This window comes from Cyprinus carpio, chromosome A14 (genome assembly GCF_018340385.1).
Source record: "Cyprinus carpio isolate SPL01 chromosome A14, ASM1834038v1, whole genome shotgun sequence".
NCBI classification, from domain to species: Eukaryota; Metazoa; Chordata; class Actinopteri; order Cypriniformes; family Cyprinidae; genus Cyprinus; species Cyprinus carpio.
Window position 1 is genome coordinate 27897656 of NC_056585.1, and position 27324 is coordinate 27924979.

Sequence of the window (27324 nt, forward strand, 5' to 3'; positions counted from 1 at the left end):
CACTTTTATTTTATGTCTGTTTAAATTCAATGATGTGTGCTTTCTGTTAGTTAAAAAATGTTTATTGACTGCATAAAAACCCTTAAAAATTCAATGAGCGTGAGATGTTTGACTGTGAAGAGATTCATTTCAAAGCATTTTATTTTTATTTTACTCTTTAACAAAATTAAGTTTAAATTCAACACTGATTTCATTAACAATATATATATATTTTTTAAATATGTTTATCAATATTCTATGATGGCACAAATATCTACTTAAGAAAAATGCACAAATGTGGCTAAATGTGTTAAAGCCATTTAAAAAAAACAGCACATGAAAGAAGAATTTTAAAAACATGGACAACAAAACACCAGACGCTCCAAAACTGAGACACGGATCAAGAGGAAGAGTTCTGAACTGATAAAACATCTAAACAGAAACCGCATATGAAGAAAAATCAACAAAAAACAACAGAATAAACAATAAAATAATAAGAGCAGAAAATGTGAACATAGACAGAATGACTTCACAACCTGATGAACAGCAGTTTCATGTAATGATATAAAATACTGCTAGTTCATTCAAAGCATAAAGACAAAGGAATAAAATAAGCATTAAACTGATGCAAAAACAAATGTCCAGAAAATCATCTAATCAAAGAAGAGATTCTTAACTAAAACTGCAGAAAATATCTTCTGGCTTTATTCTGTAAGATCTCCTGCTGCTGACAGGTGAAAGCTGGACTGATTCTGAAACTCATTTCTCACAGATGTGAAGATCTGCTGCTGCTCTCATGAATCTTCTGCTGTGTGTTCATGTCTCTCTCTAAATCTTCTCATTCTCACTTTCTGATCTTCCTGTTTCTTTCCTAAAAACATCACATCATCATCATCTTCACACTCTTAATATCTGCATGTAAAATCCATAATGATGATGATAAATGTCTCTCACCTGACGTGTGTCTCATGTAGATGTGAAAAGCTCCTAACAGACCGAACAGAACCATCATCTGGAGACACCAGACCAGATTTATTTTTGTAATCTAAATTCAGACAGACGTCAAAGGTCAGCTGACTATATCTGTCTTGATTGTAAAAAAATAAATCAATAAATTAAATTATCACTCACACAATAATGGGCAGTTGACTATCTGTAGATGATTAGAAATGATCTCACCAGTAGGACAGACTAGTCTAATGTTCTTCTGTGTGTGACTGACGTGGTTCTTCACACTGCAGCTGATGTCTCCATCAGTTCCCTCATCCAGATCAATGCTGCTGTTTCCATCCATCAGTGGATCTCCATTCAGAGTCCAGCTGTAGAGGATGTGATCCCCCTCAGAGGAGCAGAACACCCTAATCACCCCACTGGAGGAGCAGATGATTGACACTTCCACTGAGCCCAAATAGGAGCTGCGGTCAACGAGAGCAGCCGCTTGCAGTCGGACTCTTTCTCGACTCATTATGAGTCAACAGGTGTGTTCGATCTTGAAGCATGGCTACAGGGGGCGGTCAACGAGAGCAGCCGCTTGCAGTCGGAGGCGGAGTTGAAAACAGACACGTCAAGCCGGACACTTTCTGCTCCCGTTAGTGACACTCACGGCGGTGTTGCATACTTTATCACCAGATTAAGTGAATCGAAATGCAATATTTGTCAAATACACAGATGTTTCAGAAACGTTATCATGATCAACAGAAACACTTTTTATGTACTGCTTAATACAGCACCATCATTTCAAGAATAAAGGTCAACATAATCATATACTATTTAAATACTAATAAAGTGGGGGTATGCTTTTATCAGTGTTGTATGATAAACGTGACTCAATACAACAGTGCGACTACAGTAAAAAAGCTTTCACCATTCTAAAAACACAGATTTGTGGCCATTATTGGAACTGAAAAGGTAAGAATAAACCCGAAACACACGTGATCGTTGTCAAGTGGTGAATCTGGCCAATCGTGAAGCAGCTGTGTCGTCATCAGCGCTCCTGCAGCTGCTCTGGAGAATCTGCGGCGGCTGTTCTCGACACACTCTCGCGGTACTTTGATGACACACGTGACAGTCATGTGGCGTCGGCGCCGTCTCAAGTCCGACAAAATTTCTAACCGGCATGCACTGCTTCAAGTCAGATTGCGATCGTTTTGCGCAGTGCTTCATGAAGTCGAACACACCCAATATCAAGACATTTCTAAACAAAATTGATATCTGATATAATAGAATGAGTCTGATGAGATAACTTCAATACCTCCAAAAATCACTCTAAGACCTCTAAATGTTTCAACGACTATTAATATCTTGAACGAGTATTAATCTGTAATTCCCAGAATCTGCTCTGATCACACGCTTTATTATCACAGTCCCATCAATGACTGACACTTCAGTTCTGTTATTATAAAGATCACATTGACTCATCCTCATACTGCCATACTTTACTCTACAAACTGGATCATCTCGTGTGTTGTTTATTCTCTTTTTTATCTGCAGGTCATATTCTCTAGCGTCCACCATCAGCAGATTGAGTTTGTGTCCCAGAGCTGCGTAACAGGGTTCAGATTGACCAAAACTGCAGAACCGATCCAGACCTGAAGAAACACACACACACACACACACACACACACACACACACACACACACACACACACACACACACACACACACACACACACACACACACACACACACACACACACACACACACACACACACACACACACACACACACACAATTAAATATGTACAACAATCTAAAGAGGTCATTGATTAAAATGAGACAAATTACACACACACAAAAACAACAAAATAACACATTCCTATTATTTTTAAATGTCTGTTTAACACTGGAATATCATCTGTTTTTTTTTCTTCAGTCAAAAAGCAAATCTAAATGTTGATTTTATTCAAATTTACTTTCACTGTCTACAAACACTTTTTGCATGTTGAGATGTTTTATTCTGATAAAGCATAAATTTTCTTTGTTCTGCACTTTCTGTCCAGTTCCATTAACCTGCAGCATTTCTCTCTTTATAAATAATGTCTTGATCTTTCTGACATCACATTTAATGGATCAAGATCATTTGATGAATCCTTCCTCAAACTTTTCAGCACAACAGACCTGAAGAAAGAAACACACACTTTCTCACACGTTTAACACTCCACTAATATAAACTGTACAGACTGTGAGTAGATCACTGAAGACTCTTAATGTAATATTGCAACTAGGGCTGCTGATTTCATGCATTAATTTTATATTACAGAAAAAATAATGTGTTAAAAATATAAACACAATAAACGCACCTCGCCCCGGCTCAGACCTGTCCATCATCTTACACTAAAAATTACAGTGTAAGTTTTACATAGATAAATCTACACTCAAAGTGCAGATCTGTCAAACTCTAATGGCTAATACTGCCTTCAAATTCTGCTTTGTACGAGGATTTGATTAGAACTACAATCACAAATAAAAAGTTTTTTTAAAAAACTACAAACATGGCAGATACACAAGACTGATGTTAATATAAAGGAGGTTTGAGTGATTAATAATCAATATCAACCTGATGAAACATTATTTCTTTAATATTATCCACATTATGTTTCATCTGCAACAACACTGTAACATTTTATGAGAAACCATAGATTTGTAGATGTAGATTCGACCGCTTCAGATACATCGATGCATCCGCCATCTTGGAACAGTCAACATGTCACCCAAAGTAAAAGATGCACAGCCTCTGGTTGTAAAAACCACAGATATTTAAACTCCAGAAGAAATGGGATAAACTTTCACAGGTGAGAATGAGTTGATTTGTGTTTTTATAACTCAATCATTCATCACAGTCAGGAGCTCATGTGCCCTGAAATTATTAGATGTCAAGGAAAACGTTGCAGTGTAAGTTCATTTAATTTGATATTACATATAATTTGTGTAAAATGTAAAGTGTTGCATATTTTATTGGTACAGAGAAGGATTTGTGTATTTTGTAACAACGTTATCAACTTCGTTTTATCATTTACTTAGAAGCGCCACAATTAATTTATCCTTTATAGGGAATACAGAACAGATACTTTGAAGTTTATTTTAAAGTGCAAAGTATAACATGTACAAAATGTGTTAAATAAAGCTCTGTAGAAACTTAATTTTTTGCAGCACTGAAAGTGTGTCATTGGTTAATCAAAAGTACTTCACATACACACACTTGTGGCTTTCACACCAACTTGAACACTTTGGCCAAATACAGGAAATACGTCACGCAAGTAAACAACCGGTCAAGTGCAAAGACTGCATGTATGGTCATTGTGACTGACTCTATGTATATTTAGATATATTTAAATGGTAACAGGATGCATGCAAGTCTCTGTTAAAGATGCAATTGTGATGAGCTTTTTTTTCCCAAACCTTATCTACTATTCTGCTACACACTCTAAATTATGAAGATACTTTTTCATCAAAGAATGTGCACATACTTTTAAGACATATGATAAGTAGGTGAATTGGGACACACTCAGTCAAAATCTATTGCTAGATCACTGAAGACTCTTAATGTTATATTACATTCATCAGAGACTGATCTGACTGATTCAGCATGATAAGATGAGTTTGATGTGAAAGTGACTCACATGCAGCAGTTTGCAGCAGCAGCATCAGTCCAAAGATCAGCATCATTTCTCTAAAGTCCAGTCTCCAGCAGAAGAGTGTGACGCTGCTTCAGATCGTCTGTGTTCTGGCTCTCATCAAGCGTCTTCACTGCGAGACTCACACTGGACTGACACACGAGGAAACCTCTGACCGCTTCACCGAGGAAAGAGGAAGTTTCCTCATATGGGGGAAGACACATGCTGTTAGTTCACATCACAATTCATCTACAAGCACATTTTCTAAAAAAAAACTTGTTTTAGAAGCAACAAGTGGGGAGTATTTGTTTATAATTTATTTAAAATTACTAATTATGCAAAACACTTTATAGATTCTCCTTTAAATCAGATGAAACAGTATCTTTCCTTCATTGATGAAATACTGTAGACATGTTTATTGAGAGTAAAGCAGAATCAGGTCTATATGTGGTGTTTCCAGCAGACTGTGTGTGATGATGTGTGACTCGCATCCATCAGTTGATGTGTGAATGAAGAGAGGATTCTGAGCTTCAATCTTCTGTCTGCTGCAGCTGAGACTCATGGGACATTGAGTTTATAGCTGCTCAGAGCTGCTCATGTAGAGAGCGACACCTGCAGGAGGAAACTACAACTACAGCTGCTTTCACTTCACTCAGAACATCACGACTTAAAATGAGCTTAATCTGATTTATCTGAACTTAACTGGTAATTAAAGACACATTACAGATGCTTTTTAGTTAAATTAATGAATTATTCATTAATAATTAACAAAAAGTAAGGACTGTTTGAGTGTTATTGATATTGATTTATCCCAATTCAATGCTTTAAGTCTGCAAATAATCTACATTCTGAGCTGTTGGGTCGGGTTTTAGATTGTTGCTACAATGAATAGGCCGGTTTGACCAAGTCAGCTAGAATTTACCATGAATAGTCTAAAATAAATAACAACCGTGGAATCATGCTGTTAAATAACATGTTAATTGATTGTATTAAAAAAAAAAAATGAATGAGCTGGTGACTTTTGACTGCAAATACGGTTTCATTTCAAAGCGTTTTATTTTCAACTCAAAAATGTTAAGCATAGCAAATTCAGCAATGAGCACAATTACAGTTTCTAAAGAATTGCATGTTTATCAATATTCTATAATGACACACATATCTTGTGAAGAAAAATGCACAAATGTGGTTAAACTTGTTAAAATAAATCTAAAAAAACTGCAAATTCGAGCAAAACCACAGTCAGAAAACACCAGACGCTGCAAAACTGAGACACGGATGAAGAGCTTCAAACAGATAAAACATCTAAACAGACACTGAAAATAAAGAGAAATCAACCAAATCAAGAATAAAGTAAAAGAGCAAGAGCAGAAATGTGAAAATAAACACACAGAATGAGTTCATGATCTGACAGATCTGATTCAGAGAAATAAAAGAGTTTGATCACAGATGAACAGAAGGAGTTTTCATATAATGACATAAAAATACTGCTAGTTCATTCAAAGAGGAAAGACAAATGAATAAAATAAGCAATAAAACTATTACAAAAACACAGCTGTCCAGAAAATAATCTTCATAACTAAAACTGTAGAAAATCTGGTTAATTCATATCTCCAGGTTTAATGAATCTCTTGGTTTTATATAAGATCTGTTGTTGACAGGTGAAAGCTGGACTGATTCTGAACTCATTTCTCACAGATGTGAAGATCTGCTGCTGCTCTCATGAATCTTCTGCTGTTTCTCCATAATGCTCTCTAAATCTTCTCATTCTCACTTTCTGGTCCTTCTGTTTCTTTCCTAAAAGCATCGTCATCACCATCATCTTCACACTTTTAATAATTGCATGTCAAATATATAATGATGATGATAAATGTCTCTCACCTGACGTGTGTCTCATGTAGATGTGAAAACCTCCTAACAGACCGAACAGAACCATCATCTGGAGACACCAGACCAGAACAAACACCACAGACACTGAACACACTGAACAACACAAACACATCAATCAATCAATCAATCAATCAATCAACCAATCAATCAATCAATCAATCAAGCAATCAATCAATCAATCAATCAATCAATCAATCAATCAATCAATCAATCAATCAATCAATCAATCAATCAATGCTGGGCAAACTGATATCTGGTATAAAAGCTGGACACACTGAATTTAACATGCAGCGAAGGTTAGTGAGATCAGCTCGAGACAAAAAAGCAGAAAAATCTGACCAGCCCCTCCCCACACTTATTATTAAAAAAATATATATTTTATCACAGTAAAATATATATATATATATTTGTAATAATAAATACTATTGTCCTATAAAAGACATAATATAATATAATATAATATAATATAATATAATATAATATAATATAATATAAATAGAATTGTAATTATTAAATTACCTGACAAAAATGTTTAAACATTGAAATTATTAATGTTTTTGAAACAAGTTTCTTCTGCTTACCAAGGCAGCATTTATTTGATAAAAAATAAAGTAAAAACAGTAATATTGCGAAATATTATTATAAATAAAAAAGTTTTTCTGTTTTAATATATTATAAAGTGTAATTTATTTCTGTGATGTGCAGCTGTATTTTCAGCATCATTACTCCAGTTTTCAGTGTCACATGATCTTCAGAAATCATTCTAATATGATGATTTACTGCGCAAGAAACATTATCAATGTTAAAAACAGTTGTGCTGCTCAATATTTTTGTGGAAATGGTGATTCTCAAACTCACCTCCACAGATGTCCACACTGCGTTGAGCCTGATCAACACACGCAAGGCTGCCGGCCCGGACGGCATTCCTGGTCGTGTGCTTAGGGCATGTGCAGAGCAGCTTGCTGGGGCTTCACAGACATTTTCAACCTGTCCCACACCCAAGCAACTGTGCCAACATGCTTTAAGTCCACATCCATTGTGCCAGTGCCAAAACACTCCTCCCCAATGTGCCTGAATGACTACCGCCCCGTAGGACTCACACCTATTGTCATTCGAGGGACTGGTTCTAGCACACCTCAAAGACTGCCTCCCACACACACTGGACCCACACCAATTCCACTTACCGTAGAAATAGGAGCACAGAGGATGCAGTATGCACAGTGCTGCACTCTGCACTCACACACTTGGACAATAACAACACAAATGTACGGATGTTGTCTGTTGACTTCAGCTCAGCATTTAACACCGTCATTCCCTCCAAGCGGACCACAAAACTTGGAGACCTGGACATTAATACCTCCCTCTGCAACTGGATTATGGACTTTCTGACCAAGAGACCTCAGCATGTTAGGTCAGGCCACACCTGCTCCACCACCATCACACTCAACACCGGCGTACCACAGGGCTGTGTGCTGAGCCCATTCCTTTACTCCCTTTACACCCACAACTGCAAGCCTGTGCATGGATCCAACTCCATCATTAAGTTTGCAGACGATACCACGGTGATTGGCCTCATCAGAGACAATGATGAGACTGCCTACAGGGAGGAGGTACAGCACCTGGCCACATGGTGCGCTGACAATAACCTGCTCCTTAACACCAGCAAGACAAAGGAGCTCATTGTGGACTTCAGGAAGAAGAAAGGAAGCACGCATGACCCCATCCACATTAACGGGATGGTTGTTGAATGTGTCTCCAGCTTCAAGTTCCTGGGAACCACCATCTCAGGACACTGATGAAGAACCAGCTGTCTTCAGCCATCCTGGTGAACTTCTACCGGTGTGCGATCGAGAGCATCCTGACCAGTTGTATCACAGTCTGGTATGGGAACTGCTCAGTTGCTGACAGCAAGGCACTGCAGAGGGTGGTGAAAACTGCCCAACACATCACAGGGACACCACTTCCTGCTATTGAAGACATCCAGAGGAAACACTGTCTATGTTGAGCTCGCAGCATTCTTAAGCACTACTCTCACCCTGACCAAAGACTGTTTAACCTCCTGCCCTCTCGGAGGTTCTTCAGGAGCCTCCAGACAAGGACCAACAGACTCAGGAACTGTTGGTCTCCTTACCGAACTCTGCCCTCTGACACCCCCCAACACCCCCCCCCCCACACCACACACACACAGACTCCTCACCCCTCCTCATCACTACATCTGATTTATTTATTTATTTACAAACAAGCAAAAAACAGTAAACTTGTTATTACTTGCACTACTGTCTGTTCATCCAGAATACTGAGTAATTCATCAGCGACAACAAAGGGAACCCCCTTTACACAGGCAAAGCAAGTAACGTACCTCCAGACTCTGATCTGTACTGGTGTATCTAATATAATTTAAACCTCATTGAGGAACTTAATGCGAGGGTTAATTAAATGATTGATGGTTGTTCATGTCTATGCAATTTCACCTATTGCTGTAAACTTGGGATTTCACATTTTCATTCTTAAACCCATTCTTTCCTAACTTTCTATCTTCCTGCAACTTGTGTGAATGTGAGGGTGTGCTTGTGTTAGATTAGTTTATATGTCTTAGATTTATCCAATAAAGCCTTATTCATATTGAAAAGAGAAGTATCTTGTGTTTTGTGCTTACAAGTTAATGTCTTAAACTGCCGATCTTGTTACTGTGCTAATTAATAGTGTTTTCACTATATTTTGGATATTAATATCCATTGCAGAGTTGATGTTATACAGCTCGTTCAACGAATCGCTGGCCGTTTCAGTGATCAGCCGTGAAACAGTGATTTTGTACAAATTCCCTTTAAAATCTTAAATGATTCCCTTTGAGCTAAATTGACCTGTTTCCCTTACACCAGGTCAGAAATGAGCTGACTAAAAATAATGATAATAATTAAAATCTTATTTGGGTCATTTTAGTGCGATGATCGACAATATTGAAGCAGATGATATGCGAGTGTAAACTGTGTGAGATCCAATGCGGCTGGTTAACATAAATTGGGTTGAAATTCCCTGGATTTGGTGAGTTTCAAAATAACTCAACTCTCTCAAATGAAGTGTTAATATGTTGTTTTAATGTTTTGAAGTGTTTTATTCGAGTTTATATGCATTTAGTGTTCAGATGTCATGTATAATGTATTGTAACTGTGTATGGTATTTCTGAAGAGCTTAAAAAATGCTAATCAGCAGAAGATTATCATTTATGTAACTGATTTCATATGTATTAAGTGACAAAAGTGCTCAAATAGTATTTTTTCAACCAGTTTGAAAAAGATATTGATAATCAGTGTTGAGGTATTTCTTACCAAATTACCTCAACACTGATTATCACACCAATTGATTATTTTTGCACTATTGAACATTTAGTTCATACAATCATTGCACTACACAAGGAAACACTTGTGCGCATTGTATTCATCGTTTGGATTGAAAGGACAGTTTTTTTTGTTTTGTTTTTTTACCCACGTTCACACTTATTTTATGGATTGAGAACTTTTCATATACTGAATTTGACATTGTACTATTTGTTTATTTTCTTGGAATGATTTATTGTTTTTGATTATTTTGTTGTGGATCAGAGGTTCTAACTCAAACCAGTAACAAATTAGCAAAGCTCCATAGGAAAAAAAAACTAGAAAAAGGTTAGGAAAAATAGAAAAATAAATAAATTAATAAGAAGGAAACAAACCAAAAATAAATTCAAAAATAGAAGTTACATATTAAAGGAAACAAATATAGTAAAATATTTAAATCAAATAACAACAAAGGAGCTCAAAACTTACTTTTCTAAAAAAAAGAGAGAGATCATTTCCTTTTTGTTATTCCAGTTGTTTCATTTTATTGTCAATTCATTTCATATTTTCATTCAATTCAATTTGTTATTTTTCAAAGTAAAATAAGACAACTGCAAGTCATTTTCCTGGTCTGTCTGTTTTGTTAATATGGTTTACCAAATTTTTTGCCCCCCTGTAGCGAACCTAGCACTTCGACTTGTCCATTACAGTGTATGCTCTCATACAAATTGATACATAGAGAGAAATCATAGTAACTACAGTGCACTACTAGCGCGCTGGGTTACAGATGCATCTTCACTCTTTCTTTTCTCATGGAGAAATTAAAATTGCATATATAGAGTGTAGTTAAAAATTAGAGAACAATCTATAAATACTTTTTTTCTGAAATATTGTTAACTTCAGCTCTCAAAATTTGAAGGACTATTAACCTCTTAAGCACAAGGCTATTTTGGGGATTTCCGCCTGGCATTTTTCCTACCCAAATTCAAAAGCTTCCCATACCCACATGCAGAGGTGTACATACAAAAGTTTGGTATCATTTTACAGGAAATCCTTTGAAATTACATAAAACACTGTTGAAATTGATAAAAATGGTTTTATATGTTGTCTGTGTTATAATAAATGGAAAAAAAAAGAGGCGCTTTTTGATTTTTTTTTTTTATAAACTGAAGTTTGAAATTGTATTTTGAAATTGAAGTCTCCCCATGCCCACATACAGTAGAATAAATGCAATATCTTTATATCCTTTTACAGAAAACCCTTTGAAGTGACATAAAAAGCTGCTGTTTGTGACAAATAGTATTATTTATGTTGTTTCACATATGATGAACCACCTCAATACAATGTGCTTTTTTTGTGTGTGTGTGTTTTCAGAACAGTCTTTGAAAGAGGATAAGTCAAACTGCAAACTAGCAAACTGCTTTAAATTATTAAATATATCTGGTCTATCACAATCTAAAATAGAATCCACAATCTCCAGCTTTATATCATTTCATTTATGTCCATTCTGTATTGGTGTAATGATTGGGAGATCTTACCTGTCTCAATCATCTGTAATATTTCATATTCCAGTGTCCCTTCTGTTGTTTTGATAATCCGCTACCCGAAGCTTGTACACGACCTTCGGAACGTCAACAAACGAATATATGTTCATCCACACAGTACTGTAATAATCCATGTGTATTTACTGTACTTTCACTGAGATGCATCATGTACTGTATTTTTCTGTCAATAAACAGTTTACTCTATTGTTAGCAGAGCTTCCACGCTTCAAAATAAAGAGTCAAATATATAAAAGTAACTAACAAGCGTATAGCCTCACCAGATGCGCGTCCTGTCCTCTCCAAGGCGACGGTGGTCATCCATAACTTGTAGTATGATTATTATACATTTGATAATCACCGCGACGCAGGTTATTGCGCGTGTGATCTGTGTTTACAGATAGCCGAGAACACAATAGCCCATCGGCCAGCGCTTCCCCGGTTGAGGAGGATGTGGTCATCACTGTCCACTCCCTCCCCCCCGCTGTTGACGCAGAGGTGTCAAATTCAGCAGCTCTGAGTGGAGCACACAGCTCAGACTGACAGCTGAAGGGACAGATAGTGCATCACAAAAGAGATCCGATCGATATATCAGAAGAAAGCCTCTTCTGATATGGAGAGCTCTTCTGGCTCAAGAAGTGCGTCTTTTCTGTATGAGCGCGTCTGGACAAAACGCTTTATATCTCACCAATGGAAGCACGCAGAAACGTAAAAATGGTCTTGTTTGAAAGAAGAGATTCTAATCTAAAAGATTATATCGAGTATATAGGTATGTGTGGCTGTTTGCGGCTAACTGAAGCGGTGCTAAGATGGATAAATAATAATTTGCAATGAGGTGAGAAATTTTACATCGCGATTCTGTTGAAGATCATTCGATCTGTGATTGTCACTCAAACGATTGTCAAACAAATGATCTACATTGTCAGATTCCTGAGAATGAGAGCTTTCTTGTGATATATGACTTGACTGTTTTGTGAAAAATATTTTAAATACACAATTATTCCTAATCGTTAGACGGAAATTTGTGTGGGGGGGGAATATATTTCTTAGCTTAATTTTACTACTTTATGAATCATAAAACCCCAATTAATGGTATTCTTTGTAAAGAAGACACTCTAAACTTTCAAATGAACCCATATATGGCCTGATACCATATAAGGAAGGCTTTGCAAATGAAACACGAACATTTTGCATGCTATTTTTGGATCCGGTACCGGGTCCGCAGAGTTTAACTGTAGGTATACTACTGTTTTACTAACGTTTGACAAAATAGCCAAGGCATTTCAACAAAAACCTTTATTTTGTGGAAAACAAATGAGAGAACAGTGACCACTGCAGCATTACAAGATTACAAGTTAAATTTTGGACCGTTACAGCTGTCAGAGATGAGTAGGAAGTGTAGAAGCTCTTTCTTTGAGTGACTTCAGCACATCTGCGGCCAAAGGACTTCACTAGTTTCTCACTGCGCTGCTGTGATCTCGGTCCACTCTTCTTCCAATCTTCCATAGTTGTATTGGGTTTCTTAGCCATAACTTTGTCGCCAATAATTTTCAAGAGATTTTCAATAAGGATTAGATCAGGACTCTGGACCGGCCATTTCATTATTTCAGTGTTTTCAGCTTCAAGGAACTGCTTTACCTGTTTTGCAGTGTGATGGGGACATTCTCCTGCATGAAAATTGCAGGCTGATTGTGAGATGAGAAGGACCTGCATGTTGCTGAAGGAGGTTCTGATGAATATCTGCATTCACCTGTCATGTATCTGTATAAGAGGTCCAAACATCCCCCAAACGATGACACTTCCTCCTCCACTTTTCACTGACTCCTTTACGCAGTCGGGGTTCAGTCTTTCTCCAGTTTTACGCCAAACATAATGTTTCCCATCAGACCCAAATAAATTTTACTTGCTCTCAGCACTAAGGTGAACTTTGGAGCAGTCCTCCTCTCTCCACACAACATGCTCTTCATCACAGGTGAGCCTAGCCCTTTGATTCTTTCTGCTGATGGCGAGCATTATTGCGTGCCAGTTGTACGTGGCCCCTTAGCCGGTGGTGGAGGCATTTGTGTAAACCACAGCATGCCTGTAGACCTGTTCCAGGGGCACTCCTGCCCGGAGAAATGTAAGATCTGACCATGGGGTGAAGGTTTGGCAACAGGCCTGTGTAACTTGAACCCAGTGAGTGCCTCGCTGCCATGCCCACATCGGTACTCGGCCATGAAGCCAGTGCTGAAGCTGTCTCATATAGCCCTAGCGGAGTTAGTGCCACTGCAGCTGCCATATGCCCCAGGAGCCTCTGAAATTGTTTCAGTGGGACCGCTGTCCTTCCCTTGAATGAATTCAAGCAGGTCAGCAACAACCGCGCATTTTCCTCTGTAAGGCATGCTGTCTGTTCAACTGAATCCAACTCCATACCGAGAAAAGAGATCCTCTGCATCAGGGAGAGTTTGTTTTTTTCCCAGTTAACCCGAAAACCCAACATGGTGAAGTGCCGGAGCACCAGGTCCCTGTGCTCACACAACTGATCCCGAGACTGTACTAGTCAGTGTTGTAGTCGAGTCACCAACTGTTGAGTCCGAGTCGAGTCTCGAGTCCCAGTGTTTGAGTCCGAGTCCAAGTCCGAGTCACCAAAGAAGAGTCAGAGTCGAGTCCAAGTCGAGTAACCATTACCAGAGTTCGAGTCCGAGTCGAATCTCGAGTCCCGTATTCGAGTCTGAGTCGAGTCTCGAGCTCCCAGTGCCTACATGTCTCCACTCTGGGACCTTCAAAGAACTGATAAAATGTATTGAGTTGGTAGGCACATGAAGTCCATTATATGAAGAAAACATCCTGAAATGTTTTCCTTAAAAAACATAATTTATTTTCCACTGAAGAAAAAAAACATGGATATCCTGGATGGCATTGGGAGGAGTAAATGATTAGGAAATTTTCATTTTTGTGTGAACTAATCCTTTAACACTGTATTACAGAAATACACACAGCGAAAAAAAGAAACGTGCATTTTACAGGACACTGTATTTTAAAGATACTTAAAACGTAAAAAATCATTACGATATGCCGAGAGAGAGTGTGTGTGTGTGTGTGTGTAACGCTCATGTTCGTTATTTCCAAAGTAGACGCGCGGTATGCACACAAATCTAACATTAGTTATTTCCAAAGTGTTCAAGTGAATGTGTGTGTGTGTGACGGCACGCGACTGGTCAGAAAGCAACGTGTAACGTTAGTCTGACATGTTTCTTCTTCACGACACCACAGGATTTTAGGAGTCAAAATTGCGTCATCCATCTGACACAGTGACTATCGCAACAGGCAAAAAAAATCATGTAATCTGATCTGACATGCACGAGCGTAAAGTGAGTGACGTCAGTGAATGTGTTGTCAAGCAAAGAGAGCGAGCGGTAGCAGTGTCTGTGAGGGAAAAAAATAGATCCCGGCCGGTCTTGGGCACGAAACAGGAAAAGTGTAACACCTTATATATTTTTTATAACATATTTAGTCAAAAACAACGTGATGAATGCTCAAGTCCGATTTTATATATCCTCGAGTCCGAGTCCAAGTACGAGTCATCAGTCCACGAGTCCAAGTCGAGTCACGAGTCCAGAGAATGGAGTCTCGAGTCGGACTCGAGTCCAAAGAATAGTGACTCGAGTCGGACTCGAGTCCGAGTCCAGGACTCGAGTACTCCATCACTGGTACTAGTATATGCCAATCATCGAGATAGTTGAGAATGCGAACACCCTGCTCTTTGAGGTGAACAAGAGGCATCTCCGTGACTTTTGTGAAGACACAGGGAGACAGGGACAGCCCAAAGGGCAAGACCTTGTACTTTTTGGGTGCCTGGCTAGCGCTACCCAGCCCGTCTTGCTGGCTTTTGGGGACCATGAGCCTCGGCTATGCAATTCAGTTTCACACACCCGTGAAGCTCTTTTGAAGAAATTGCTCTTGCAGGGAAATGCTCTTTCATTGCTGAGGCACACAGGGGAAATGGCTGCTTGCAGCACAACAGGGGGTAGTACAACCTGAATTGCGCAACCCACTCGAAAGAGGAACGACCACCGCTGAAGCGCCGTGCCATCAACACCGAAAGCTTTCAAGAACACGTTGAATTTGTAGCTCACTGAAGAGACTTGGATGAAGCAGAACATTGTTGTCGCTCGGCTCTGAAGTGAAAATTTGCTATGCAATGCACTAACCTCAAACCAAATTCCATTCTTCCCCTTATATTAAACTCAAAGTAGATTGGTCTCTCGAAGCAAGATCCCAATTGGTTGGGATGTCAAGAGTGACCGACTGAAAGGAAATGCCATTCTTCTCCTGTTAGGATAGCTTTAAACAGGACTAAACAGTGAAAGTTTAATCAACTTTACATTTATAAACAAGCTCAAGCTGAAGCAAGTGATGTAACTGAACTATAACACACTGAGAAACACACTCAATCAGCAGGAAAACAGAAAAAGAGGATCAAATTAATGTGATATTGAGGGGCGTTCACACTAGAGACAAATTTATTTGTACAGTGCTTTTGACAAAACTTATTTCAAAGCAGCTTTACAGAAAATCATGATTTGTACAAACCCGATTCCAAAAAAGTTGGGACACTGTACAAATTGTGAATAAAAACAGAATTCATTTATGTGGAAGTTTCAAATTTCAACATTTTATTCAGAATACAACATAGATGACATATCAAATGTTTAAACTGAGAAAATGTATAATTTTAAGGGAAAAAATAAGTTGATTTTAAATTTCATGGCATCAACAAGTCTCAAAAAAGTTGGGACATGGCCATGTTTACCACCGTGTGGCATCCCCTCTTCTTTTTTATAACAGTCTGCAAACGTCTGTGGACTGAGGAGACAAGTTGCCCAAGTTTAGGAATAGGAATGTTGTCCCATTCTTGTCTAATACAGGCTTCTAGTTGCTCAACTGTCTTAGGTCTTCTTTGTCGCATCTTCCTCTTTATGATGTGCCAAATGTTTTCTATGGGTGAAAGATCTGGACTGCAGGCTGGCCATTTCAGTACCTGGATCCTTCTACGCAGGCATGATGTTGTTATTGATGCAGTATGTGGTCTGGCATTGTCATGTTGGAAAATGCAAGGTCTTCCCTGAAAGAGATGACGTCTGGATGGGAGCATATGTTGTTCTACAACTTGGATATACCTTTCAGCATTGATGGTGCCTTTCCAGATGTGTAAGCTGCCCATGCCACACGCACTCATGCAACCCCATAACCATGCAGGCTTCTTAAAGGAGTGCTGATAACAACTTGGGTTGTCCTTGTCCTCTTTAGTCCGGATGACATGGCGTCCCAGTTTTCCAAAAAGAACTTCAAATTTTGATTCGTCTGAACACAGAACAGTTTTCCACTTTACCACAGTCCATTTTAAATGAGCCTTAGCCCAGAGAAAACACCTGCGCTTCTGGATCATGTTTAGATATGGCTTCTTTTTTTACCTATAGAGTTTAAGTCGGCAACGGCGAATGGCACGGTGGATTGTGTTCACCGACAATGTTTTCTGGAACTATTCCTGAGCCCATGTTGTGATTTCCATTACAGTAGCATTCCTGTATGTGATGCACTACCGTCTAAGGGCCCGAAGATCATGGGCATCCAGTATGATTGTTCCAGATTCTCTGAATCTTTAGATGATATTATGCACTGTAGATGATGATAACTTCAAACTCTTTGCAATTTTTCTCTGAGAAACTCTGATATTGCTCCACTATTTTTCGCCATAGCATTGGGGGAATTGTTGATCCTTTGCCCATCTTGACTTCTGAGAGACACTGCCACTCTGAGAGGCTCTTTTTATACCAAATCATGTTGCCAATTGACCTAATAAGTTGCAAATTGGTCCTCCAGCTGTTCCATATATGTACATTTAACTTTTCCGGACTCTTATTGCTACCTGTCCTAACTTTTTTGGAATGTGTAGCTCTCATGAAATCCAAAATGAGCCAATATTTGGCATGACATTTCAAAATATCTCACTTTCAACATTTGATATGTTATTAAATTAAATTAAATTAAATTAAATTTATGCATTTAGCAGACGCTTTTATCCAAAGCGACTTACAGTGCATTCAGGCTATCAATTTCTATCTATCATGTGTTCCCGGGGATCGAACCCCCAACCTTGCGCTTGTTAACGCAATGTTCTACCACTTGAGCTACAGGAGCACGTTATCTATATTCTATTGTGAATAAAATATAAGTTTATGAGATTTGTAAATTATTCCATTCCTTTTTAACTCACAATTTGTACAGTGTCCCAACTTTTTTGGAATCGGGTTTGTACAACCAAATTAACTTCCAAAAAATGTAGGTAGTTACAACTGCATTTACAAAATTATATGCAGTGTGCATGGAACAGAACTGAACAACTATAGTTGTTAATGCCGTATTTAAATGCATATCAGAGATGTGTCTCTCTTCTGTATGCGTTTGAGTTTATGTTTTTAATGTGTTTAACTTTGATAAATGTGTGCTTTCTGGTCAATACACTGAAAATGTATTGTATTAAATAAGCTTCAACAAAAATCAAATGAGATTGTGGCTTTTGACTGGAAATATAGCTTTATTTCAAAGCATTTTATCTTCATTTAACTTTGATAGCAGTGTTCATCAGTTTTGATGCTGACTCCATTTTCATTTTTTCAAAAGAACATGGTTCATCACTATTCCATAATAACATAACGTATGAATAAAAAAATACAAAAGTGTGGCTAAACATGTTAAAAAAAACATAAAATACAGAAGATCTGCTGCTGCTCTCATGAATCTTCTGCTGTGTGTTCATGTCGCTCTCTAAATCTTCTCATTCTCACTTTCTGATCTTCCTGTTTCTTTCCTAAAAGCATCATCATCATCATCTTCACACTCTCAATATTTGCATGTCAAATCCATAATGATGATCATGAATTTCTCTCACCTGACATGTGTCTCATGTAGATGTGAAAAGCTCCTAACAGACCCAACAGAACCATCAGCTGGAAACACCAGACCAGAACAAACACCACAGACACTGAACACACAAACACATCAATCAATCAATCAATCAATCAATCAATCAGTGTTGGGCAGTTAATTATCTGTTTATTCACAGAAATGAGCTCACCAGGACAGGGTTGGACTCTAATGGTCTTCTGTGCGTGACTGACGTGGTTCTTCACGCTGCAGCTGATGTCTCCATCAGTTCCCTCATCCAGATCAATGCTGCTGTTTCCATTCATCAGTGGATCTCCTTTCAGAGTCCAGCTGTAGAGGAGCTGATCCCCCTCAGAGGAGCAGAACACCCTCATCACCCCACTGGAGGAGCAGATGATTGACACTTCCACTGAGCCAACAGGAGCTGGAGGGAGGGACACATGACAGTCACATGACAAACACAGGAGAATCTTGTTCTTCCACACTACTCATACTATTACTGGAGTCTGTAGTGTGTTTACTGTGTGCTACAGGAATAAAAACCTTCCCAGAGATTCAACTGATTGATCTGCATGAGAGTGAGATCTTTGGAGAACATGAGACTGCAATGAGTCTGATGAGAGAGTTTCTGTACCTCCAACAATCACTTGAAGATCTCTAGATGTTTCTGTGCCGTCTGAGTGAAAGAGTGTTAATCTGTAATTCCCAGAATCTGCTCTGATCACACGGTTTATTATCACAGTCCCATTAATGATGTTCACTTCAGGTCTGTTATTATTAAGATCACATTCCTTCATCCTGCCATATTTTACTCTACAAACTGGATCATCTTGAGTGTTGTATATCCTCTTACATATCTTCAGGTCATATTCTCTAGTGTTCAGCACCATCAGCAGATTGAGTTTGTCTCCCAGAGCTGTGTAACAGGGATCTGATTGATTAAAACTGCAGAACCGATCCGGACCTGAAGAACAAAACACACACACACACACACACACAAACACACACACACAAACACACACACACACACACACACACACACACACACACACACACACACACAGTGAAATCCACATTCAGTAAAATTAACATGAACATAAACATTTAATTATTTCAATTATTCTATTTAAATATTTAAATTATGAAATATTTTTTCATCACAGTAGGCTTATTTTTTAAAATTCATAATCTTGTATAATGATTATTATAATTGTTCATTAAGTATTATTGTTCAGTAACAATAATATTTTATATAAATAATAACTGCCTTGAGAAATAAAAACAGTTAATAAGAAGTGGTCTGTGTGTTAGTGTTTTTTTATGTATTTTTTTCATGCACACTACGAGGCTTGTGTCCCGCTACAATTAGCTGCATCTCAATTCAAGGCTGCATCCTTTGAAGGGTGCAATTGGAGGCTGATTGCGTCACCGTTGCGCAACAAAGTCTGTCCCAATTCGAAGGCTTCTTCAAATGCGGCCTCCAAATGCACACTTCGTTTCTCATGAAACAAAGTCTATAAAAGATGGAGCCTTCTTGGCCTACTCTACCCCAGAATTACTCGAATAATGAAATTTATGTAATGATAAAAAATGTAAAATAAAGAAGTAAAGCAGTTCAAATGTTGGCCGATATATTACCAAGACACAATTTTATATCATTTGTACTCATTATTATGTATATAAATACACCTTGGTAAACATGTTTAGATTAACCCTGTTTTGTTTTTAGGCAGTTGAATATAACTTTTAAAACTGTCCAGTACAAATGTTACTGCTGCTCATCAACAGCAGTTGTCTCAGTTGCAACAAGAACAGTCCTCTGTAGGCTAGACCATCCCATTTAACAATGCTCGGTCCGGCCTTTGCGGCCTTCGAAGAATGCAGTCTTTGAATTGTGACACAGCTTGTGAGTAGGTGACGTCAAAGGACTGTATATGGGGCTGTTCACACATTCCACTGCACTACTTTTCCATTGTTATCTATGTACACACACTAGACAGACGTGTCTCAAAAGCTTCTTTTTTTAGGGCTCCATTGCTAATTTCAAAATGTCATTTTAGAGCTAGTAACAGGCACTGATATGAAGAATAGTGCAGTTATGAGACAGAGAAAGAGAGAGAGAGAGAGAGAGAGAGAGGTTAAGTGAAAAAAAAGTGAAGTGACATACAGCTAAGTATGGTGACCCATACTCAGAATTTGTGCTCTGCATTTAACCCATCCAACGTGAACACACACACGGAGCAGTGGGCAGCCATTTATGTTGCGGTGCCCGGGGAGCAGTTGGGGCTTCGGTGCTTTGCTCAAGGGCACCTCAGTCGTGTATGCCGGCCCGAGACTCGAACCACAACCTTAGGGTTAGGAGTCAAACTCTCTAACCACTAGTCCACGACTTCCCCAACTTCCCTGATTAAGAGGATTAAGAGTTCAGAAGCAGCGTTTCCACTAATAGCGAAACTGTAAGTTTATCTGCTTCAAGAACAGTGCCATCATTACCTCGCTAGGGAGAAATGTTATGTTTTTCAGTCAACTGCATGTGTGCAAGTTCATGTTTGTGTGCGAGAGAGAAGATGGATGAAAGCACACTTCCCATAGGTGATAATGAAGGTAACTTATTGGAAAAAAAAATCTCCTATTTTTAGTCATACTTCTTAGCTGTTTCAGTGTCTTTGTGGGTTTTGGTTCATTTGCTGTTGTGAGGACTCTGAAATAACTAAAATCATTTGGTGAAGTGATATGGAACTGTAATGTGGTGGACAGAACTGCTTTATAGCTGTGAGTTTACTTACAAATAATTGCACACCACATAACATTCTTCAATAGAAAATATGTTCAATAGCCTAGATACATTCTAGTGACAGAAAAAGAGATATTGTATAGTAATTCCCACACTTCAGCATAAGTGTTTAAATCATGATATTAGATATTTTGATAGACACATGTTGTTAATATCTGATTCACAGAAATGATCTCACCAGGACAGGGTTTGACTTTAATTGTCTTCTGTGCGTGACTGATGTGGTTCTTGACACTGCAGCTGATGTTTCCATCAGTTTCCTCATTTAGCTGAATGGTGGTGATTCCATCCATTGGTCCTTGTTCTAGTATTTCTCCATTCAAAGTCCAGCTGTAGATGATCTGATCGCCCTCAGAGGAGCAGGACACTGACCTCTGATTGGAGGAGCAGCTGATTGACATTTCCACTGAGCCAGTAGGAGCTGGAGGGAGAGTCACATCAGTCACATGACACAGATTAATTTGCATGAGAGTGGGATCTTTGGAGAACATGAGATTGGAATGAGTCTCATAAGAGAGTTTCTGTACCTTCAATATTAATACGAAGAAGCTTTTTAAACGGTCTTAAACCGTCTGAGTGATAGAATTCTAATCTGTAATTCCCTGAATCTGCTCTGATCACACGGTTTATTATCAGAGTCCCATTATCAAAGATGAACTCAGATCTGTTTCTGATGGATTCATGTTTTTTCTCTTTTTTGTTCTTTATTCTAAAAACTTCCAGTTCTCTGCTATCCATTAACTCCTTATACAAATGCAGCTCTTGATCTCGAGCATCCCGCACCATCAGTAGATTAAGATCGTCTCCCACAGCTGCGTAACAGGAATCTGATTGATAAAAACTGCAAAAACGATCTGGACCTGAAGGACAAAACACAAACACACAAAACACTATTCAATCACTAGCCCATTTGGCTATTAATTTTTAACTGGCCATTCACAACTTTACACACCATCACAAAAGTATCAGAAAAAAAATCATTGCTTAGATTAAATTTTATTTATTAAATCTAAAATGTCCTTTAATATTAATAAAACAACAATTATTTTGTTATAACTAGCAAATATATTTCACTCTAAAATCAATGTTTAAATTTAAATGCACTCTAAGAAAAGTAAAAAAACAAAAAACAATAGGCTCCAATGTAGCCTATAGCCTAATATGGAGGTTTTCTATGGATTTCTTTTTTTCTGTGGATGTTGAAGATGTTGAAGGACATTATTACACCCTGGATGCATAACTCACATTCAAGTTCAAGGCCACAGTCCAAAAACACTGAATACAGGCACAAATTAACTTCAAGGATAACGTGAATTCACAATGTATTTGATGAAAAACTAACATGACATAATCAACTGAAAAATGTTGTAAAAGTATATTTTCTTGTTTTCAAACATGTCCCGGGATTGATTCCGGGATTGATCCCAGGTTGGAGACCTAGTAACATTGCTTTTACCTGGAGTTTTGAAGGCAGATCAACAAAAAAATATGTGTGACAAAAAAATATGTGCAAACTGTAATGAAGCAGAGATGAGTTAGCTCCTCACTTTCCACGCTGAAGCTGAGATCATTTGCAAGCTTAAGTGAAAGTTAATGTGCTGTAGCAAATTAGCTCAAAGTGAGATGAACATAATTATTCATAATGGGTTATTATTAATCATATTCAACAAAACCGGAATGTTAAAGTGACCTCGTCCTGTGAGCAGCAAACACAGACAACCAAGTGTTAATACATATGGATGTTTATTAAACTACACTACAGGGGAACATGCAACATCTGACTAGACACAAACATACCCACATTAAACATAGATGCCAACACAAGGAAAGACTGGATAGAGAGAGAGAGAGAGAGAGAGAGAGAGAGAGAGAGAGAGAGAGAGAGAGAGAGAGAGAGAGAGCGCACTGTAGAGAGAGGTAGTGCTTGCACGCAAGAGAGCAGAGAATAATACAGTAGGTGGCCAACCAAAATTAGCTTTTTGAAAAAGATATCTGTCTGTACACTGATTAAGAAATTGTTGAGTGTTTTTTAAATTATTTCTTTTATTTTAGTAAAACGTTAGGCACTGTAAAATTTTGCTCCCATTATTTAGACCTAATTAAAACAAGAAACGAATAAATTAAACCTGCATGATTTAGCTAAATCATTGAAACTCTAAAGAATGGACGGATTAATAAAACATCCTCATGTTTAAACTCAAGTTCTCTCATTATCATCAGTCAGAATCAGAATGAGCTTTATTGCCAGGTAGGTTTACACATACGAGGAATTTGTTTCGTGACAGAAGCTTCCACAGTGCAACAAACTGCACACGATGTAAAAAAGAGCTTCATTAATTGACAACTTCAGTGATTTTAAAGGGAGCCTTCTTTACTTGCTTTCATACAATTTAAGTAAAGTAAAGAAAAAATGCAGCCACATTTAAATGCAGGTGTGTATCATATTCCTAAAAATATCAGAGTGCAAGATTTGCGCGGCGAGCATGAAGCTGAGTGCGATGCACAGCATTAACTCTTATTTGTCTACATATTTTATATTCATTACAGATCTTGTTTGGTTTTATTTTGGATAATTGCATGTAAAAAAAAAAAAAAAAAAAACTTTGTAATGCATATGCAAAATTTGAAACTGCAATCTTATTCGCAGTCTATAGCATTTTATAATTATTTGTACAACATTATTTAACTTAAGGAGGAGTGAGGAGGGGTAAAGAGGAAACAGGGATTAGCCTACTAATAATATTCTTCATTGAGAAAACAACAGTTGCTAGAACTTCTGTAATCCTATACAAAGAGGGAATATGGTGATGGTCAAATAACTAAAATAAGGTAAAGGTAAAATGAAAATGTCCTAATAGCTTTAGGAAACTTAAAGGAGTAATAAAAAATAAACAAATTGATTTAATTAAATCTCAGATTTAATTAAAATCAACTTAGCTGATTCTGTATATTCAAGCTAAAAAGTAAATGAATGAAATGAAATCATAGAGAGCTAGAATAAAGTCAAAATAAAAATAACACAAATAGAACCACGTGAGGAGGGGCCAACCTAACTGAGTCTATACAGAAGGTTATAGTATAAACAAGATGTGAAACCAGGAGTGAGAGAGAAAGAGGAGTGGTTCACATTTTAGACTCTCATGGTGTCAGTTAGTCGGAATGCTAACAGCTAACTGTTAGGTTAGCTTTGGATACACTCAGTTGTTTGTTTACACAAGGCTGCTCTCAACTTCCGGGATCATATGTTGTGAAGAGCAGAGGTGGGTAGAGTAACCAAAAACTGCACTCAAGTAAAAGTAAAAGTAGCCTTTACGCCAGTCTTCAGTGTCAAATAATCCTTCAGAAATCATTCCAATCTGTTGATCTACTATCAATGATGTTCTTTTTAGCTTTCTATTCATCAAATAATACTAAACAAACTGTCACAGGTTCCAAAAATATTAAGCATCAAAACTGTTTCCGGCGCTGGTAATAAATCAATATATTAGAATGATCTCTGAATGAATATATGACTCTGAAAACTGGAGTAACCGCTGATGAAAATTCTGATTTGCATCACTGAATTAAAACATATTTTAAAGTATATTAATTATGTATTATAGCCTATATAAATAACCTCTGACACGGAGAAGAGTGAAAACTCCTCACACGATGGCTAAGTTACCAAACATCTGAACATAACAAACCAAATGCACATTGACGGATCTTCTTCCATCTGTTCTGCAAAATGTAAACAAATGTGTATTTCTGCAAGTGTAAATATTGTGAAAATATCAATATTAATTGTGTCTAGGCAAAGGCATTCCTCCTGGAACAGAGCTAACGCAGGTTTGGAAGGTATTCATTTCATAGTCTGTGACATCTTATTTAATGTAAAAATTATACATTGTATTTAATTTATAAGTTACACATACAACAAACTGGTTAGTGGTACCGTGTACTGTAATCGAATGTAGCCTATCTAAGTTATGCCTGTTGAACTGTAGACAGAACACACGGTTGTTCATCTAATAAAGATCTTCATCGCTAGCAAACAATAGCCTTTGCAGATTTGCTTTCAATTGACTGTAGATCCAAAGCCATGTCTTCAACGCTCTTGATGTTCTTAAACTTTCTGTTACAACTCTGAGTGAACCGCTTCAGACAGCTCAGCGCCCGCGGTGGGAACTGAATGAATCATTCAAAATGATTCGCAAACCAATTCACTGGTTTGCCAACTGGTTTGATCAAGCTTTTGAACAGAATTGACTCAAAAGAATGAATCATTCGCAAATGGGCATCGTTCATTGCCAAGAGAAAAGTAGACGGCGCGTTTGGAATAAACTGGAGCATTTATAACTTGTAATGCATTAAGATAAAGTAACGAGAGGAGTGTCGCCCACAATAATGAAGTAAAAGTACAGATTTTTCACTAAAACTGTACTTTAGAATAAAAGTACCCATCTTTAAATATACTCCAAAAGTATTAGTTACCCAAAAAATGTACTCAAGTAAATGTAACGAAGTAAATGTAACTCGTTACTACCCACCTCTGTGTGTGTGTGTGTGTGTGTGTGTGTATGTGTGCATGTGTGTGTGTGTGTGTGTGTGTGTGTGTGTGTGTGGTATATTGTGAAAATGTGAGTTTGCTTGGCAGGCCTATCTAGTTACCTTGGAATGTGTTTGAATTCAGATGGGAAGACCAGAGAGTTGATCTGTTCAGCATCTTCCAGATAATGGGGGTAAACATTGGCCATTTAACACCCATATAACTTTAGACTATGGGGACAGATTATGTAATTTATATGCAAATGTAAAAAGGCTAAAAGGAATTTCGAAGACATAAAGCCCAAACAATCGTACATGATCCTAAGCAGATGCTACAGTGTCTAGCGTTTTCGACTCATACATTACACATCACATCCTGATGTCACGTGTCATTACGGAACCTTTATGGGTTGTGTGTAAACGCACGCACATATTCTGGAAAATCACTGGCAGTGTGAAAGGAGCAAAATCAATTGACCCGGGAACAATTGCCGGGACACATTACCCGTGTATTTTCCATAATCGCAGTGTGAAAGGGGCTCATGTGTTTACATTGGGGGTCTGCTAATTGTCACACCTTTTGCACAGTGGGTGAAGCTGTAATCTGCTGATTGGTCAGTTTGAATGTCTTATAATTGATTTTTAGTCACATGGTCAAGGACAGGATAAAAGAAGATTGTAACTGTGGCTCTTTTCTTTGCTACTGCTCTCTTCTTGGTGCTCTGCCCTCTCTCCCTCTCTCTCTCTCCCTCTCTTTTCACTCTCTCCCTGTCTAGTAATATTTTACATACATGCTGGGTACAATAAACTGTTTGTTTTACCATTCTTCTTTTATTTTGTAAACAATTCTAGTGTAACCATAACAAATTTCTGTTATTAAACCACTTTGATTATAAATTATGTGCTAAATGGAAGCGTCAGCGCAAGTTCTACTAGGAAGACTTAAAGATGCCATGTGTAAAAATTGAGGTAAAAATATCCAAAAAATGACCTACACGCATCAAAAGAATGAGAAGAAATAAGGGCGATGATGTCATTAAAAAAAATGTCAAGTTATAGTGCTGCAGAGATATCAACCTTAATTAGCATTAGCATTACTAGCCACGGCCCGACAGGTGTCGTAATACCAGTTTCGGCCATGGGAGGCGGTATGTGGGCAACATAACCAGCAGCCAAACTGCAATACACGAATAACTCGCACGGCTTGTGGGCGTACTGGAACCTGATGTCAATCGTGTGGAAGGTACAGCCCACTACTTCATTTCAGTTCAGGGAAGAGAGCGGAAGGATGGCTGAAGCCCTTGGCAAGAGACACCTACCACCACCACCCGCTACAGGTAAAATAACCGCGCTCCAAATCACAAATCAAATCCGATAAGAAAAGGAGCCGAAACAGAGTAAACATCGGCACTGCTTTCCATCGCTGGAGACAACTGATGGACTTGAAAGGAATGAGGTTCGACTCCGAACTTGCAACATTTCTTTTGGATTGGTAAGTAAGATGCTGTTAGTATTTCGCTAGACGTTTGTTTTATATGTTTGCGTATTTTTTTCGGGAAGTTATAACATAGAAATGTATCGAAGGCTGTTCGATAAACGTGCTAATGTTAGCGATGGCTAACCGTAGCTGCGTTTGATAATTAGCTAGCTATAACTTACCCACAGATCCGATCTGGTTTTCACCTGTTATCTACCAAAGCCCGTCTCTACCAAGCTGATGCTAAAATGTAACATTACCTAA

The 27324-nt window shown here is 38.0% G+C and overlaps 1 protein-coding gene across 14 annotated transcripts in view; it reads right to left on the reverse strand.

The window, feature by feature from the left end:
* The window catches only part of LOC109078888, a 66308-nt gene that overhangs the window by 23133 nt on the left and 15851 nt on the right, over window positions 1-27324 (reverse strand). For 7 of the 14 annotated variants that reach the window (XM_042770448.1, XM_042770446.1, XM_042770452.1 and 4 more), the window contains exons 4-6: window positions 21584-21916; window positions 21235-21477; window positions 18897-19226 (exon numbers count right to left, since the gene is read on the reverse strand). In XM_042770448.1, the coding sequence (XP_042626382.1) occupies window positions 18897-19226; window positions 21235-21477; window positions 21584-21916 (906 nt within the window). Of the gene's footprint in view, window positions 1-741; window positions 851-6471; window positions 6574-17892; window positions 18186-18266; window positions 18360-18452; window positions 18687-18896; window positions 19227-21234; window positions 21478-21583; window positions 21917-27324 lie in introns of those variants that run through there. The other 7 variants (XM_042770450.1, XM_042770449.1, XM_042770454.1 and 4 more) reach the window with 6 other exon arrangements.